Below are 15,490 nucleotides of genomic sequence, written 5' to 3'. Positions count from 1 at the left end.
ACTACCATTAATAACAAAAAAAAGGCACAATACCGTGACTGGAACGATACACAAATAACCTGCACATAAAAGAGAGAAGCTTACGACGACGTTTCGGTCCAACTTGGACCATTTACAAAGTCACATTTACAAAGTGTGCTCCTCACTTAGCAACGAATTCATTTACTGATGTGGTCTTAGGAACAGAATTCCATCGTGGAGTGTGGAGAGGCTGTATTGTATACCATTTACACTGACACTGCCCAAAATGCTCTGCATAACTATGGCTTTCTGCTTGCACAATTAAATGTCACCTATCTCATTTGTGCTTTATTATTATCTGTTTACAATAATGTTTTATCACTGATTACATCATTGCTTAGTTAATCTTAAGTTAATTTTAAGCCAGCCCGTAATGCTATGCATACAAGTGGCTTTGGCATACTGCTCTTACCTGTATTTTTTTGTACCTCTGTATGTATGTTCAAATTATTAAATAAATAAATAAATAAATAAATAAATAAATAAAATAAAATCTCTAAATTAAAACCAAAATTTATTTTTTTTGCAAGGGTTACAATGTGTGTTTACATTTCATAATCTGATTGGTACAAATAAAGTCCCTATCATGCCAAGGCATTTTGGGCAGATTTAACCTAATAGGTAATACTCTGTATAAACATTGTATCATTCTGACACAAAATTAATATTATACTGATGCAATCTTGGAACAAGGGATGCCTTCCACAACTCTTTTTGTTAAAGTTTGTTTAGCATGACCTACTGCCACTAGTGTGACCTATTCACATGTGACCTCATCACCAAGCTCCTCCACCTCACCCTCCTATATAAAAACTTCTGCTGTATGCTAAGAGACTGATTATCTTGCACTGAGAGTGATGAACTGATTACAACAGACTACCTCTTCACGTTGTTGTAACCCAGGTATAATAATAATAATAATTTTTATTTCTACAAGAATATGTACAACGTGTACAGACCACAGCTGTCATTAATTACATACCATATAGAAAGCCCCTGGTTATGCAGAGAGTTTCGGGCAAATGAGGTTAATTTTGTTCCCAAGATGTGACCTACACCAGTCATCTAACACCCAGGTACTTACTTACTGCTAGGTAAACAGGGACAACAGGTGTAATGTGAATAACACCCAGGTACCTGCTTACTGTTACGTGAACAGGATCAACAGGTGTAAGATGACTACCGGTAGATGAACAGGGACAGCAACAAACCTGCCGTATCCTGCCGAAGCGGGATGACCCAAAAAGAAAAACAAAAGTTCTTTTTTTTTTAACTTTAGTAATGTATACAGGAGAAGGGGTTACTACCCCCTTGCTCCCGGCATTTTAGTCACCTCTGAAAACATGCATGGCTTTTAGAGGAAGAGTTTTCTTCCACTTCCCCATAGAGAAAAACCCCAACACATGCATTACATTTAACCTAGAGCAATTCATTGTTGCTCTGTTCTTTAACTCAGTGATGACCACCAAGCCAGACATGTTGCAGCTCTGGTCAAGGCTATCAATACCCCATCTATGAAGTAAATAGCAGCAATCTGGAGTGACTTAAGTGTGTGAGTATAGTAAAAAACAGACTTATCAGATGCCTCCTGCACCCTACACTATGTCTACACAAACACTAGAAAGGCACAATACCGTTACTGGAACAATGAACAAATAACCTACACTTAGGTGACTGAAACTTGTGAGGATGTTTCAGTCCAAGTTAGACCATTGTCTAACCAGAATAGCAACTGGTTAATGGTCCAATTTGGACCATTAATCATTAACTAGTTGGACCAGTTTCACTCTTCTAAGTGCGGGTTATTTGTGTATGTCCACATGAGAAAGTTTATCAACTTTTATACACAATACTTCTCAATCAAGTTTTATGAAGAAATGTTTAAAATAGTACTGGCATACAATCTCAGTTTTCTAAGAAACTATTCACTATTTATTCAAATCAAACAAAGGATGAAGAGCAGTTATATCTGGGAGCATCATCCCTGCGGCTTACAGTCACACCAGGTCTCTTCGACTGAAAAGAGAATATTATAGTACAGGAGGCCCCCGTTTTACAGCATTTTCTTTTATAGCGTTTCACTAATGCAGTGATTTTCAATAATACCCATTCTTCGTTTATTCAGACTTCCGACAATAAACATATTCACTATTCACTATAATTATGAAAATATTTTAAGGTAAGTAGTGTGTGTACTGTATATGAATTTTGCTCACTAAATATTTTTGTCCTTTGCTTATAGTGAGTGGTGAATATATTTATTGTAGGAAGTGTGAATTAACAAAATACAGTGGACCCCCGGTTTATGATATTTTTTCATTCCAGAAGTATGTTCAGGTGCCAGTACTGACCGAATTTGTTCCCATAAGGAATATTGTGAATTAGATTAGTCCATTTCAGACCCCCAAACATACACGTACAAACGCACTTACATAAATACACTTACATAATTGGTCGCATTGGGAGGTGATCGTTAAGCAGGGGTCCACTGTACTGTAAAGTGAGGCCCTCCTGTACTAGTTACTTATCACACAAACTTAAGAAGAATCTATAACTGTGCCTTGTAACCATTTGCTGCATTATCAATGTAATTGTTGAGAGTGGCCCAAGCTTTTTCAACTTGCTGTTGAGTATAGTCTCCGGACCACTGTGTACAGAACACAACATTGGCACGAGCAACACGATCTGCGTTGGACATCTGACTATCAATTCTTCGTTCTGCTTCTTCCTGTGACTTCCCGTCGCGTTCTACAATGCGCTGTATTGCTTCTTGTCGTTTGATAATGCACACCCAAACCTACAATAAACAAATTCCCTAAATAAATTGCTATATGTACAGTAATTTAAAATTAAATTTATAAATCAAATTAGGACATAAAATTAGATTTGTGCATAGAGTAAGATGTGATATAAAATACTGGCAAATGAAATATAAGACATGAACACAATATCTGGATATATACAATGGAGCCTCAGTACTTGAACAATTAAGTATTTGAACGCTTTGTTCGGTAAACAAATTGCTCGGCAGTTGACTGTTTGCTCGGCACTCGACCAAACAAACATGACCTGAACTTTGCTGTAAACTATTTCCTGTTTCTTTGTATTTTTTGGTGTTTTTTATATTATTTGTATAAATAAGTCACCATGGGACCTAAGAGGGTTAGTGATAACAGCCGACCAAAAAGAAAATTGGTTAGCAAAAATTTGTTCTGTATTTGAAGAGACTGGCACTTGAACAGCCTTCTGGAATCTAGTAAGTTCGAGTGGTGAGGTTCCACTGTATAAATTTTTTTTCCAGTGAACTGGCCATATTTCACCGAGGCAGGTAACCTAAATAGAAAAACATGAGTTTTTTTTAAATTTAGTAATTTATACAGGAGAAGGGGTTACTAGCCCCTTGTTCCCAGCATTTTCGTTGGTAGACAGCAACCACCCAGGGAGGTACTACCGTCCTGTGGTAGTAGGTTGGTAGACAGCAACCACCCAGGGAGGTACTACCGTCCTGTGGTAGTAGGATGGTAGACAACAACCACCCAGGGAGGTACTACCATCCTGTGGTAGTAGGTTGGTAGACAACAACCACCCAGGGAGGTACTACCGTCCTGTGGTAGTAGGATGGTAGACAACAACCACCCAGGGAGGTACTACCATCCTGTGGTAGTAGGTTGGTAGACAACAACCACCCAGGGAGGTACTACCGTCCTGTGGTAGTAGGTTGGTAGACAACAACCACCCAGGGAGGTACTACCGTCCTGCCAAGTGAGTGTAAAACGAAAGCCTGTAATTGTTTTACATGATGGTAGTATTGCTGGTGTCCATTTTTCTGTCTCATAAACATGCAAGGTTTCAGGTACGCCTTGCTACTTCTAGGTCACACTACACATACATGTACAAGCATATATATACACACCCCTCTGGGTTTTCTTCTATTTTCTTTCTAGTTCTTGTTCTTGTCTATTTCCTCCTATCTCCATGGGGAAGTGGAACAGAATTCTTCCTCCATAAGCCATGCGTGTTGTAAAAGGTGACTAAAATGCCGGGAGCAAGGGGCTAGTAACCCCTTCTCCTGTATATATTACTAAATGTAAAAGGAGAAACTTTCGTTTTTCCTTTTGGGCCACCCCGCCTCAGTGGGATACGGCTGGTGCGTTGAAAGAAAGAAAGACATTTTTTTAACGAGCTGGCTGTCTCCCATAAAGGTAGGGTGACCCAAAAAAGAAATACTTTCACCATCATTCATACTATCACTGTCTTGCCAGTGGAGTGCAGATACAACAGTTTAGATGTCCCTCCTAACAGCAAATATCCCAAATCCCTCCTTTAGACTGCAGGAACCGTACTTGCCACCTCCAGGATTCAAATCCAGCTAACCAGTTTCCTTGAATCCCTTCACAAAATGTTACCTTGCTTGCACTCCAACAGCTTGTCAGCTCCCCAAAACCATTTGCCTCCATTCATTCGTGTCTAACATACATATATGAATAACTAAAGTGTAATGAACACTTACTGCTCAATAATAACCCACATGAGGACAGAAACTCAGGAGATTAATTGATCTGTATATTTTGACCCTCTTCTGGGATCCTAATCTGCCAAAGAGGGTCCCAGAAGTGGATCGAAATATACAGATCAATAAATCTCCTGAGTTTCTGTTTCCATGTGGGTTATTACTGAGCAACATACACACTTTTTTTAACTAACACATTGGCCGTTTCCCACCGAGGAATGGCGACCCAAAAAAGAAGAAACGCTTTCATTATCATTCACTCCATCACTGTCTTGCCAGAGGCATGCCTTCACTACAGTTAAAAAACCGCAGCATATCTATGTCCATATCTATTTATTTGATAAAAACTGTGAGAAAGACATATTAACAATATCATGGAGTGTAATGGTTTACCTGGTGACAAAACTCTTCCCATTCAGCATCAAGGAGCACTGCAGCATCCAGGATAATCACTCTGAATCCTTCAGCTGCCAAATCATTGATGCATTTCTTTGCTAAAAGTCCTATTTCTGGCCAAACAATGTTATTTAATGTCTGCAGAGCTTCCCTTTCAGCAAATACCTTAGTACCTAAGACCTTACGATTAATTTCACCATCAATATCGACAATATCAGAGCCAAAGGTTTCAATAAGTTTGATATAACAATTTGTGTCTTTCTTATAAGCTTTGTGGCCTAGTATATCACAGTCAACTACCCCAGCACCCAGCTTTGCAAATCGTTTTGCAACACTTGATTTGCCACTTGCAGAACCACCTGTCAGGCCAATAATGTGTGGATGGCTTGCAATATTAGGGTTGGGGATGATGGGTTTAAGAACGGTTCCAAGAAGTCTCATTCTTTGGGAACTTGCACTGACTTTCATCTCCTCTTCTTCATATTCTCGAAGCTGGTCATTTACCAAGCCAATCACATAGCCATCTAGAAGCTTAAGACCTGCTTCTCTACGTGCTTCATTGATGCTTATTATGCCCCTTTTGGTTTCTTCACTCACTACAATCATATCCATATTAGGATCCCATCTTGTGGGCCCCATTGGATCTGTGATTTGTACAATATTATAACTAACAGTGGGATCTATGTCGACGGCAAGTTCTCTTACATTACTAATTCTCTTGTCACAAGGTTCAATGAGCTCAGCAAGCGTTTTGTTTTTCAGGAGTGGTCCATCTGCTACACCACATGTTAGTCGATCTCTACACCTCAACAGTGCTTCAGATAAAAGGATTTTGTGCCCACCATGAATGCAATCAAAGGTTCCTCCTATAACAACGCTGGAGTAAATTTGATTTGCTTTTTCGTTAGTTGGATCTTGTGGAATCTGCACTTCCTCATCATTTTGACATGTCTGATCGAATAAGAAAACTTGACTTCTACTGTCTGTTAAAAAGAAGTTGTACCTCTTTTCCAAATCGACCAACTCGTGGCCACTTCTTGCTTGATCAAACATTACTAAATCGACTCTGAAGTGCGTTTTGCAAGGAACTTCTGAATAGCCCTTGAATCCTGCCATGAGGATTCTTACGTCCAAACCTTGACACTGTGATGGAGAACTAGAGTATATATTAGTGATAATGTGGCTGTAGAGGGCAAGGCACTGCTTCATCTCTGGCAGTCTGCTCTTTGCCAAAGGATCAAGATGAATGTAGAGCGTCTTGGTAACATGCTGAGATGCTGCCTTCAGTACCTGCAAGAGAAGTAAATCATTACAAATGGAATCAGAAAAATACATTTGCCATACAAGTTAGGCTTTGAAGAATAAAAGTTACAGTACCATGGATTGAACACTTTTTCATCATCCCATACTATAAAGAGGAAATTTTATACAACAATCTGATCCATCAAAGACCATTATCAATTCACAACCAGGTAAAAAATGGGGAGAAAAATCTGTTTGTCACTCAGTTGTGACTTGATAATGATCCACGATGGACTGCAATGATACCTCAAGATTCTTCCCAAAGTATTTGTAACAAGGGACAGCAAGGCCAGTGTAATAAGTGAGAATAAGATAAAAAATGTGAAGTATCAGTAACATCAATAAAACTCAGATCAGTGTTGCAGCGTGCTTTATCATGCCTGCTTGACTACCATATATGTACATAACAACAAAGTACATACGAATTTGTTTTTAAATTTCATCATTGAAAAAATTAATAGGAATTAGATATGGAATACGACCTCTCCTCACTTAGCGACGTGCTCGTTTACTGATGCCTCAGACTTACGACGGGCTCTCAGTCCAGTATTTATACCTAAATAATGCATATTAGAGCTGATTTCTTCTATTATGTTTATTTCAAATATACAGTACATACACTACTGTATAAACATTTAAAAATATACCAGAAATGTTATAAATGGTGCAAAGGTGACATTAAAACAATATCAGAGATGGTTGACACAAATGCACTACCATTATAGTATGCTCCTCATTTAGCGACGAATTTGTTTAATGACGTGGTCTTAGGAACGGAACTCCATCATTAACCCTTAAACTGTCCAAACAGATCTACGTTCACATGCATAGTGCTCCAAAAGTAGATCTATGTTTTTTTACCTATTCTCAAATATAACAAAAAAAAACGTAGATCAAAGTTTTTTTTACACGTTTTCAAATGTAAAAAAAACAATAAGAAGATCTACGTTTTTTTACATACTTTCAAATGTTGAAAAAACGTAGATCTACGTTTGGACAGTTTAAGGGTTAAATGAGGAGAGGCTGTATTATTGTGTTGATCCCTGGCCCGTCATAAGACAAGCTTCTATGAGAATAATATATAAGTTTATTTAGGATCACGTACCCATAAGTATAATTATCATACCTAGTTTAACATGTGTAAATTACCAAGGATTACCCCAATAGCTTAATGTATTTCTCGCTTAGCAAGCCCTGTCTCCAGTCCCAGTCTCAGCCATTACGCAGATGTTGACTGTACACATACTAAAATTAAAATAACATTTAAAAAACATAAAAAACTAATTAAAAGTATTAGTTATTAGCAGTGGTGGCTCGTTCATAGGAGCTGCAGAACTGCAGTCCCCCCAGATGTATGACTTCATCAGCCTTACGCTAAAATAATTTGCAACTGACAAATATATTACAGGAAAAATGTATTATATGTTGTTTTCAATGTACAGTGGAACCTCGGCTTATGAACGCCCCACCATACGAATTTTTCGTGATACGAACAGTCGTTGGGTCGATTTTTTGCTTCAGAATACGAATGAAATTTCAGGATGTGAACTTCCCCCTCAAGGGAGGTTCCTTATATAAATAAATAGATAAAATATACTATATTTCTTTGCAAAGGTTACAATGTGTGTTTACATATAATATGATTGGAGCAACGAAAGCCGAGACATTTCAGGCAGAAATGCCTATTTAAGACAACTTAAGTCTAGACAGGTGAAAAGTATACTAGTAGCGGTTACCAATATTTTGCTGATGGTGGCACCAACTACTGGCAGCCTTTTGAAGTCTCTCCTTACTGTTATTATTATTATTACAATTATACTGTATTATTATTATTATTATTGTTATAATAATAAAGTGGACCCCCGGTTAACGATATTTTTTCACTCCAGAAGTATGTTCAGGTGCCAGTACTGACCAAATTTGTTCCCATAAGAAATATTGTGAAGTAGATTAGTCCATTTCAGACCCCCAAACATACACATACAAACGCACTTACTTAAATACACTTACATAATTGGTCGCATTCGGAGGTAATCGTTATGCAGGGGTCCACTGTAATTATTATTATGTTTATTATTAGTAGTAGTAGTACTTACATATGTGGTGAGGGGCTCTTGATCTAGGGAACTGGATCTGTGCTCCAGGTCCCTAAATTAATAATAATAATAATAATAATAATAATAATAATAATAATAATAATAATGCTATTATTATTATTATTATAATTTATTATTATTATTATATGTACATACTAATAATAATGATAATACATAATAATAATAATACTAATATAACACTATATAATAATAATAAAATAATAATATATAATATAATAATACATAATAGTACAACAATAATTATAATAATAATAATAGTACATTTATGTACGTACTGCACATAATTTAGTTTAACAAACCACCACCAGATAGCAGTGTTAATCAAAACAATGTTGGCCAGTGTACATGTGCTTATGGAGCTGCCCTCGTGGTGCTAGGAATTCTCGTCATTTCCTTACGTTTCGTGCGGTTAATTCACCAATTTTTTTTCCTCTAACCATGGGTCCTAAGAAAGCGAGTGCAAAGGAGAGTGCCGAGAAGAAAAAGTGGACGATCTGCGTGGAATTAAAGCAAGAAATTATTGATAAGCACAGACTAGGTACGAGGGTTAAGGACTTGGCGAGTGAGTACAAGCGTAGCCGCTCGACTATATGTACAATACTAAAGTAGAAGGAGTGTATAAAGGCTTTAGCGCCAGCAACGGGCGTTACAGTAATTTCTAAGCAGCGGACCTCTGTCAACGAAAAGATGGAAAAGCTGCCGTTGACATGGGAGAAAAAGCCAAAAAAGTCAGTGAATACGTAATGTGGTGAGAATAACATAAAAATTGTACACAGCGGTTCTTAAGAAAAGTGTGAACTCCTGACAGGATATGTCGCTCTGCATTTCTTCTCCAAGGTATGTAAATGTTGTATGTACACCAGATCTAATTCAGTTAGCCTCACAAACTCCGTTTTCTCTTATAATAACACCTCTGATGTTTTCATGGTGAGAATGCACGACCACAATACTCCTCCCTCCGCCGTCCATGTAATGACACATTTTATTCATTCTTGAGTGTATATCAGGTTTCTATGTTATTTATATTGTTGATTATGTCATATTAGATGAATTGTGGCAGATAAATAAGCCGTAGAGTTATTATTAGGGTTATTTTGTCATGCCTCCTGAGAGCAGGAATTCCGCTGGACCGAATTAATTGCATTTCAATTAATTTAAATGAGGAAAATTGACCAAGCATATGAACAAATCAGGATACGAACAAGTCCACAGAATGGATTAAATTCGTAACCTGAGGTTCCACCGTATTTATAAGCGAATTTTTTGTTGAAACGAGATAAAAAATGATTAAAAATAGAAGTTTGATGTGGTATGATAGTATAGGGATTACTGGCATTATGAGCCGCCACTGGTTATTAGTACATTTAAAACAATACAAACCTTAGGCAAACTTGGGACAATCTTCCGCACCGGCTGAGTTAAAATCAGCAGACCTGTCATGGACCCCATCTGAAATATTAAAAGAAAATTAGAAAGGCTAAAATACTATACAGTGCCCAATAGCTAACAATATAAAACTTTTATATAGACCAATTGGTTATTTTCAAAATTATTATTCCTATTGGCGTCGACCCCTGGAACCCTCTCCAGGTACATTCCAGCTATATATGGTACTGTAAATATAGGAGTGTAAAATATATAGCCAAAACACTTGTATTACATATGTTTTATTATATACAGTGTACCCCCGGTTAACAATATTTTTTCATTCCAGAAGTATGTTCAGGTGCCAGTACTGACCGAATTTGTTCCCATAAGGAATATTGTGAAGTAGATTAGTCCATTTCAGACCCCCAAACATACACGTACAAACGCACTTACATAAATACACTTACATAATTGGTCGCATTGGGAGATGATCGTTATGCGGAGGTCCACTGTATTTGAATTATATAACTGGACTGAGTTTTTGAGATTAAGGGAAATAAAGTTTTGCCATCAATAATGTTTTAACAATTAAAATCTAAACGTAAAACCTTAAATCTGGTATAAATATTTTCCCCCACCTTTATGTACCGCGTAGCGAAGTGGTAGCGAGTTTGTCTCACAACTGAAAGTACCCGGATTGAACCCCAGGCGAGGGAGGACGTGTTGGTGAGTCACCGAACGCTAGCTGCCGTTACTTAGCTGGAAAGAGATAACTGCGAGTTAATTGATTGTTGTGCACTGCATCTTAGGGTGGCCGTAGAGACGACCCCAACGGAAGTAAGCAAAGCAGACCCGAGTTAACCTGCGTTATTAACCTTCTGGTTTATTAATTTATGTACGGCCTTCGTCTTCTACAATAATGAAGATGATGAAGAACATGAATATGATGAACATGATAATGAAGAACATGATAATGAAGAACATAAAAATGAACATGAAGATCAAGAAGAGCATGAACATGATAAAGACCACAAAGATGAAGAACATGAAGGTGAATATGAACATGATAGCAAAAATAAAGATGAAAAGCATGAAGATAAATATGAACATGATAAAGAACAAAATGATGAAGAACATGAAGATGATGAAGAACATGAAGATGATGAAGAACATGAAGATGAACATGATAAAGAACATATAGATGAACATGAAGATGATAAACAAAAGGATCATGAACATCATGATGAACATGAAGACGAAGAAAGTGAAGATGATAAAGAACATGAATATGATGAACATGGAGATGAAGAACATGAAGATGAAGAACATGAGCATGAAGAATGTGAACATGATGAACATGAAGATGACGAAGAACACATTTTGTTATACAAGAAAATGAACATATTTTAACCTCATCTTCAATAACCATAACAATATTATTCATGGGTAAGCGACAAACCCGTACGAGTCGTACAGATCTTGAGGACAAATAAATCAAATTTGATCCCAAGGACAAGAAAACCAGCTCCAGTTCCTCGGATCCAGAACCTGGAGCTGGGGTCTCTCCTTGGATCAAACCTGATTACCTCTCACCCCCCCATGGACTGTATGATCCCCACACGGGTTTAGCGCTTCACACCGATGATTATTCTGATGTAGAACTTACAAGTAAAGATAAGATTGTTATTGTTGGGTATAAGGGTTGAGACGACTCGAGGAACTGTTGTTGTTGTTGGATTCTAGGGCCACCGCACCCGGCGCCGTATTGAACCCTCCTTCCTAAATAAGTGAATATACAAATAAGTAAGCAAATAAGTAAGTAAATAAGTAAATAAGTTAGTATATAAGTAAGTAAATACGTGAATATCATGTACTTGTAGAGATAAAGATTATTGTTATTGTTTGCAGTAGGACTGACAAGACGAGGTGTTGGTGCATAATAACTATCATCATCCAGCCAACACAGATGTACAAAGTACTTAAGTTTATTTAGGAACAAATAAACAATCTTTGGATGAGTTCCAATGTCTTATAAAGTAATATATGTGTAGATTACCCCGGGATAAACCAAATAGGCACACAAAGTTACTTATTTCCATTAGTGTCGTGGTGAAACTACAACATCTGCTGCCTCGGTATTTGACTTAAGAAGTCTACTGTGTGAGCGAAACGTGTCGTCAATATATCCAACTGTTGCACATGTGTCTTGATCATCAATTTGTCAGTATTTTCCACCATTTTCAGTATTCATTAGCACTGTAGTGCTGTTACTTACTGGTGGCTCGGTGGCCTGGTGGCTAAAAGCTCCCGCTTCACACACGGAGGGCCCGGGTTCGATTCCCGGCGGGTGGAAACATTCGACACGTTTCCTTACACCTGTTGTCCTGTTCACCTAGCAGCAAATAGGTACCTGGGTGTTAGTCGACTGGTGTGGGTCGCATCCTGGGGGACAAGATTAAGGACCCCAATGGAAATAAGTTAGACAGTCCTCGATGACGCACTGACTTTCTTGGGTTATCCTGGGTGGCTAACCCTCCGGGGTTAAAAATCCGAACGAAATCTTATCTTATCTTATCTTATCTTAACAATGAGGTCTTGTACCAGAATCAATTACGTACCTCTGAAATGTTGAAGTACAGTCCCTGGACCCATTATGTACCTCTGTAATGTTGAGGTACAGTCCCTAGACCCATTATGTACCTCTGTAATCGTCTAACTACCGCCCACAGGATGGGTATGGAGTGTATAATAAACATATTAAACTAATTAACACTACTGAAGTCTCCCAGCTCAGACTGACACTACTGAAGTCTCCCAGCTCAGACTGGCACTACTGAAGTCTTCCAGCTCAGACTGACACTACTGAAGTCTCCCAGCTCAGACTGGCACTACTGAAGTCTTCCAGCTCAGACTGACACTACTGAAGTCTCCCAGCTCAGACTGACACTACTGAAGTCTCCCAGCTCAGACTGACACTACTGAAGTCTCCCAGCTCAGACTGACACTACTGAAGTCTACCAGCTCAGACTGACACTACTGAAGTCTCCCAGCTCAGACTGACACTACTGAAGTCTCCCAGCTCAGACTGACACTACTGAAGTCTACCAGCTCAGACTGACACTACTGAAGTCTCCCAGCTCAGACTGGCACTACTGAAGTCTACCAGCTCAGACTGACACAACTGAAGTCTCCCAGCTCAGACTGACACTACTGAAGTCTCCCAGCTCAGACTGACACTACTGAAGTCTCCCAGCTCAGACTGACAATACTGAAGTCTACCAGCTCAGACTGACACTACTGAAGTCTCCCAGCTCAGACTGACACTACTGAAGTCTCCCAGCTCAGACTGACACTACTGAAGTCTACCAGCTCAGACTGACACTACTGAAGTCTCCCAGCTCAGACTGGCACTACTGAAGTCTACCAGCTCAGACTGACACTACTGAAGTCTCCCAGCTCAGACTGACACTACTGAAGTCTACCAGCTCAGACTGACACTACTGAAGTCTCCCAGCTCAGACTGACACTACTGAAGTCTCCCAGCTCAGACTGACACTACTGAAGTCTCCCAGCTCAGACTGACACTACTGAAGTCTACCAGCTCAGACTGACACTACTGAAGTCTCCCAGCTCAGACTGACACTACTGAAGTCTCCCAGCTCAGACTGACACTACTGAAGTCTACCAGCTCAGACTGACACTACTGAAGTCTCCCAGCTCAGACTGACACTACTGAAGTCTACCAGCTCAGACTGGCACTACTGAAGTCTCCCAGCTCAGACTGACACTACTGAAGTCTACCAGCTCAGACTGACACTACTGAAGTCTCCCAGCTCAGACTGACACTACTGAAGTCTCCCAGCTCAGACTGACACTACTGAAGTCTCCCAGCTCAGACTGACACTACTGCTCAGACTGACACTACTGAAGTCTACCAGCTCAGACTGACACTACTGAAGTCTCCCAGCTCAGACTGACACTACTGAAGTCTCCCAGCTCAGACTGACACTACTGAAGTCTCCCAGCTCAGACTGACACTACTGAAGTCTCCCAGCTCAGACTGACACTACTGAAGTCTCCCAGCTCAGACTGACACTACTGAAGTCTACCACTCAGACTGACACTACTGAAGTCTCCCAGCTCAGACTGACTGACACTACTGAAGTCTACCAGCTCAGACTGACACTACTGAAGTCTACCAGCTCAGACTGACACTACTGAAGTCTCCCAGCTCAGGCTGACACTACTGAAGTCTCCCAGCTCAGACACACTACTGAAGTCTCCCAGCTCAGACTGACACTACTGAAGTCTCCCAGCTCAGGCTGACACTACTGAAGTCTACCAGCTCAGACTGACACTACTGAAGTCTCCCAGCTCAGACTGACACTACTGAAGTCTCCCAGCTCAGACTGACACTACTGAAGTCTACCAGCTCAGACTGACACAACTGAAGTCTCCCAGCTCAGACTGACACACTGAACTGAAGTCTCTACCAGCTCAGACTGACACTACTGAAGTCTCCCAGCTCAGAGTCTACCAGCTCAGACTGACACAACTGAAGTCTCCCAGCTCAGACTGACACTACTGAAGTCTCCCAGCTCAGACTGACACTACTGAAGTCTCCCAGCTCAGACTGACACTACTGAAGTCTACCAGCTCAGACTGACACTACTGAAGTCTCCCAGCTCAGACTGACACTACTGAAGTCTCCCAGCTCGGACTGACACTACCAGCTCAGACTGACACTACTGAAGTCTCCCAGCTCAGACTGACACTACTGAAGTCTCCCAGCTCAGACTGACACTACTGAAGTCTCCCAGCTCAGACTGACACTACTGAAGTCTCCCAGCTCAGACTGACACTACTGAAGTCTACCAGCTCAGACTGACACAACTGAAGTCTCCCAGCTCAGACTGACACTACTGAAGTCTCCCAGCTCAGACTGACACTACTGAAGTCTCCCAGCTCAGACTGACACTACTGAAGTCTCCCAGCTCAGACTGACACTACTGAAGTCTCCCAGCTCAGACTGACACTACTGAAGTCTCCCAGCTCAGACTGACACTACTGAAGTCTACCAGCTCAGACTAACACTACTGAAGTCTCCCAGCTCAGACTGACACTACTGAAGTCTCCCAGCTCAGACTGACACTACTGAAGTCTCCCAGCTCAGACTGACACTACTGAAGTCTCCCAGCTCAGACTGACACTACTGAAGTCTCCCAGCTCAGACTGACACTACTGAAGTCTCCCAGCTCAGACTGACACTACTGAAGTCTCCCAGCTCAGACTGACACTACTGAAGTCTCCCAGCTCAGACTGACACTACTGAAGTCTCCCAGCTCAGACTGACACTACTGAAGTCTCCCAGCTCAGACTGACACTACTGAAGTCTCCCAGCTCAGACTGACACTACTGAAGTCTCCCAGCTCAGACTGACACTACTGAAGTCTCCCAGCTCAGACTGACACTACTGAAGTCTCCCAGCTCAGACTGACACTACTGAAGTCTCCCAGCTCAGACTGACACTACTGAAGTCTCCCAGCTCAGACTGACACTACTGAAGTCTCCCAGCTCAGACTGACACTACTGAAGTCTCCCAGCTCAGACTGACACTACTGAAGTCTCCCAGCTCAGACTGACACAACTGAAGTCTCCCAGCTCAGACTGACACTACTGAAGTCTCCCAGCTCAGACTGACACTACTGAAGTCTCCCAGCTCAGACTGACACAACTGAAGTCTCCCAGCTCAGACTGACACAACTGAAGTCTCCCA

The 15,490-nt window shown here is 40.3% G+C and overlaps 1 protein-coding gene across 1 annotated transcript; it reads right to left on the bottom strand.

Moving 5' to 3' along the window:
- Positions 1–522: 522 nt before the first annotated feature.
- Positions 523–11,495, bottom strand: Ppat-Dpck (Bifunctional Phosphopantetheine adenylyltransferase - Dephospho-CoA kinase). Its single transcript, XM_053798084.2, has 5 exons — positions 11,381–11,495; positions 10,353–10,473; positions 9,727–9,795; positions 4,925–6,217; positions 523–2,818 (listed from the first exon to the last, which is right to left on the bottom strand). The coding sequence occupies exons 3-5, from the start codon at positions 9,793–9,795 to the stop codon at positions 2,570–2,572; spliced, it is 1,611 nt and encodes a 536-aa protein (XP_053654059.1). The 5' UTR covers positions 10,353–10,473; positions 11,381–11,495; the 3' UTR covers positions 523–2,569.
- Between the last annotated feature and the right edge of the window lie 3,995 nt (positions 11,496–15,490).

This window comes from Cherax quadricarinatus, chromosome 93, assembly GCF_038502225.1.
Source record: "Cherax quadricarinatus isolate ZL_2023a chromosome 93, ASM3850222v1, whole genome shotgun sequence".
NCBI lineage: Eukaryota > Metazoa > Arthropoda > Malacostraca > Decapoda > Parastacidae > Cherax > Cherax quadricarinatus.
Note: the sequence above shows the minus strand (reverse complement) of the source record. Positions and strands in the feature narration are given on the sequence as shown.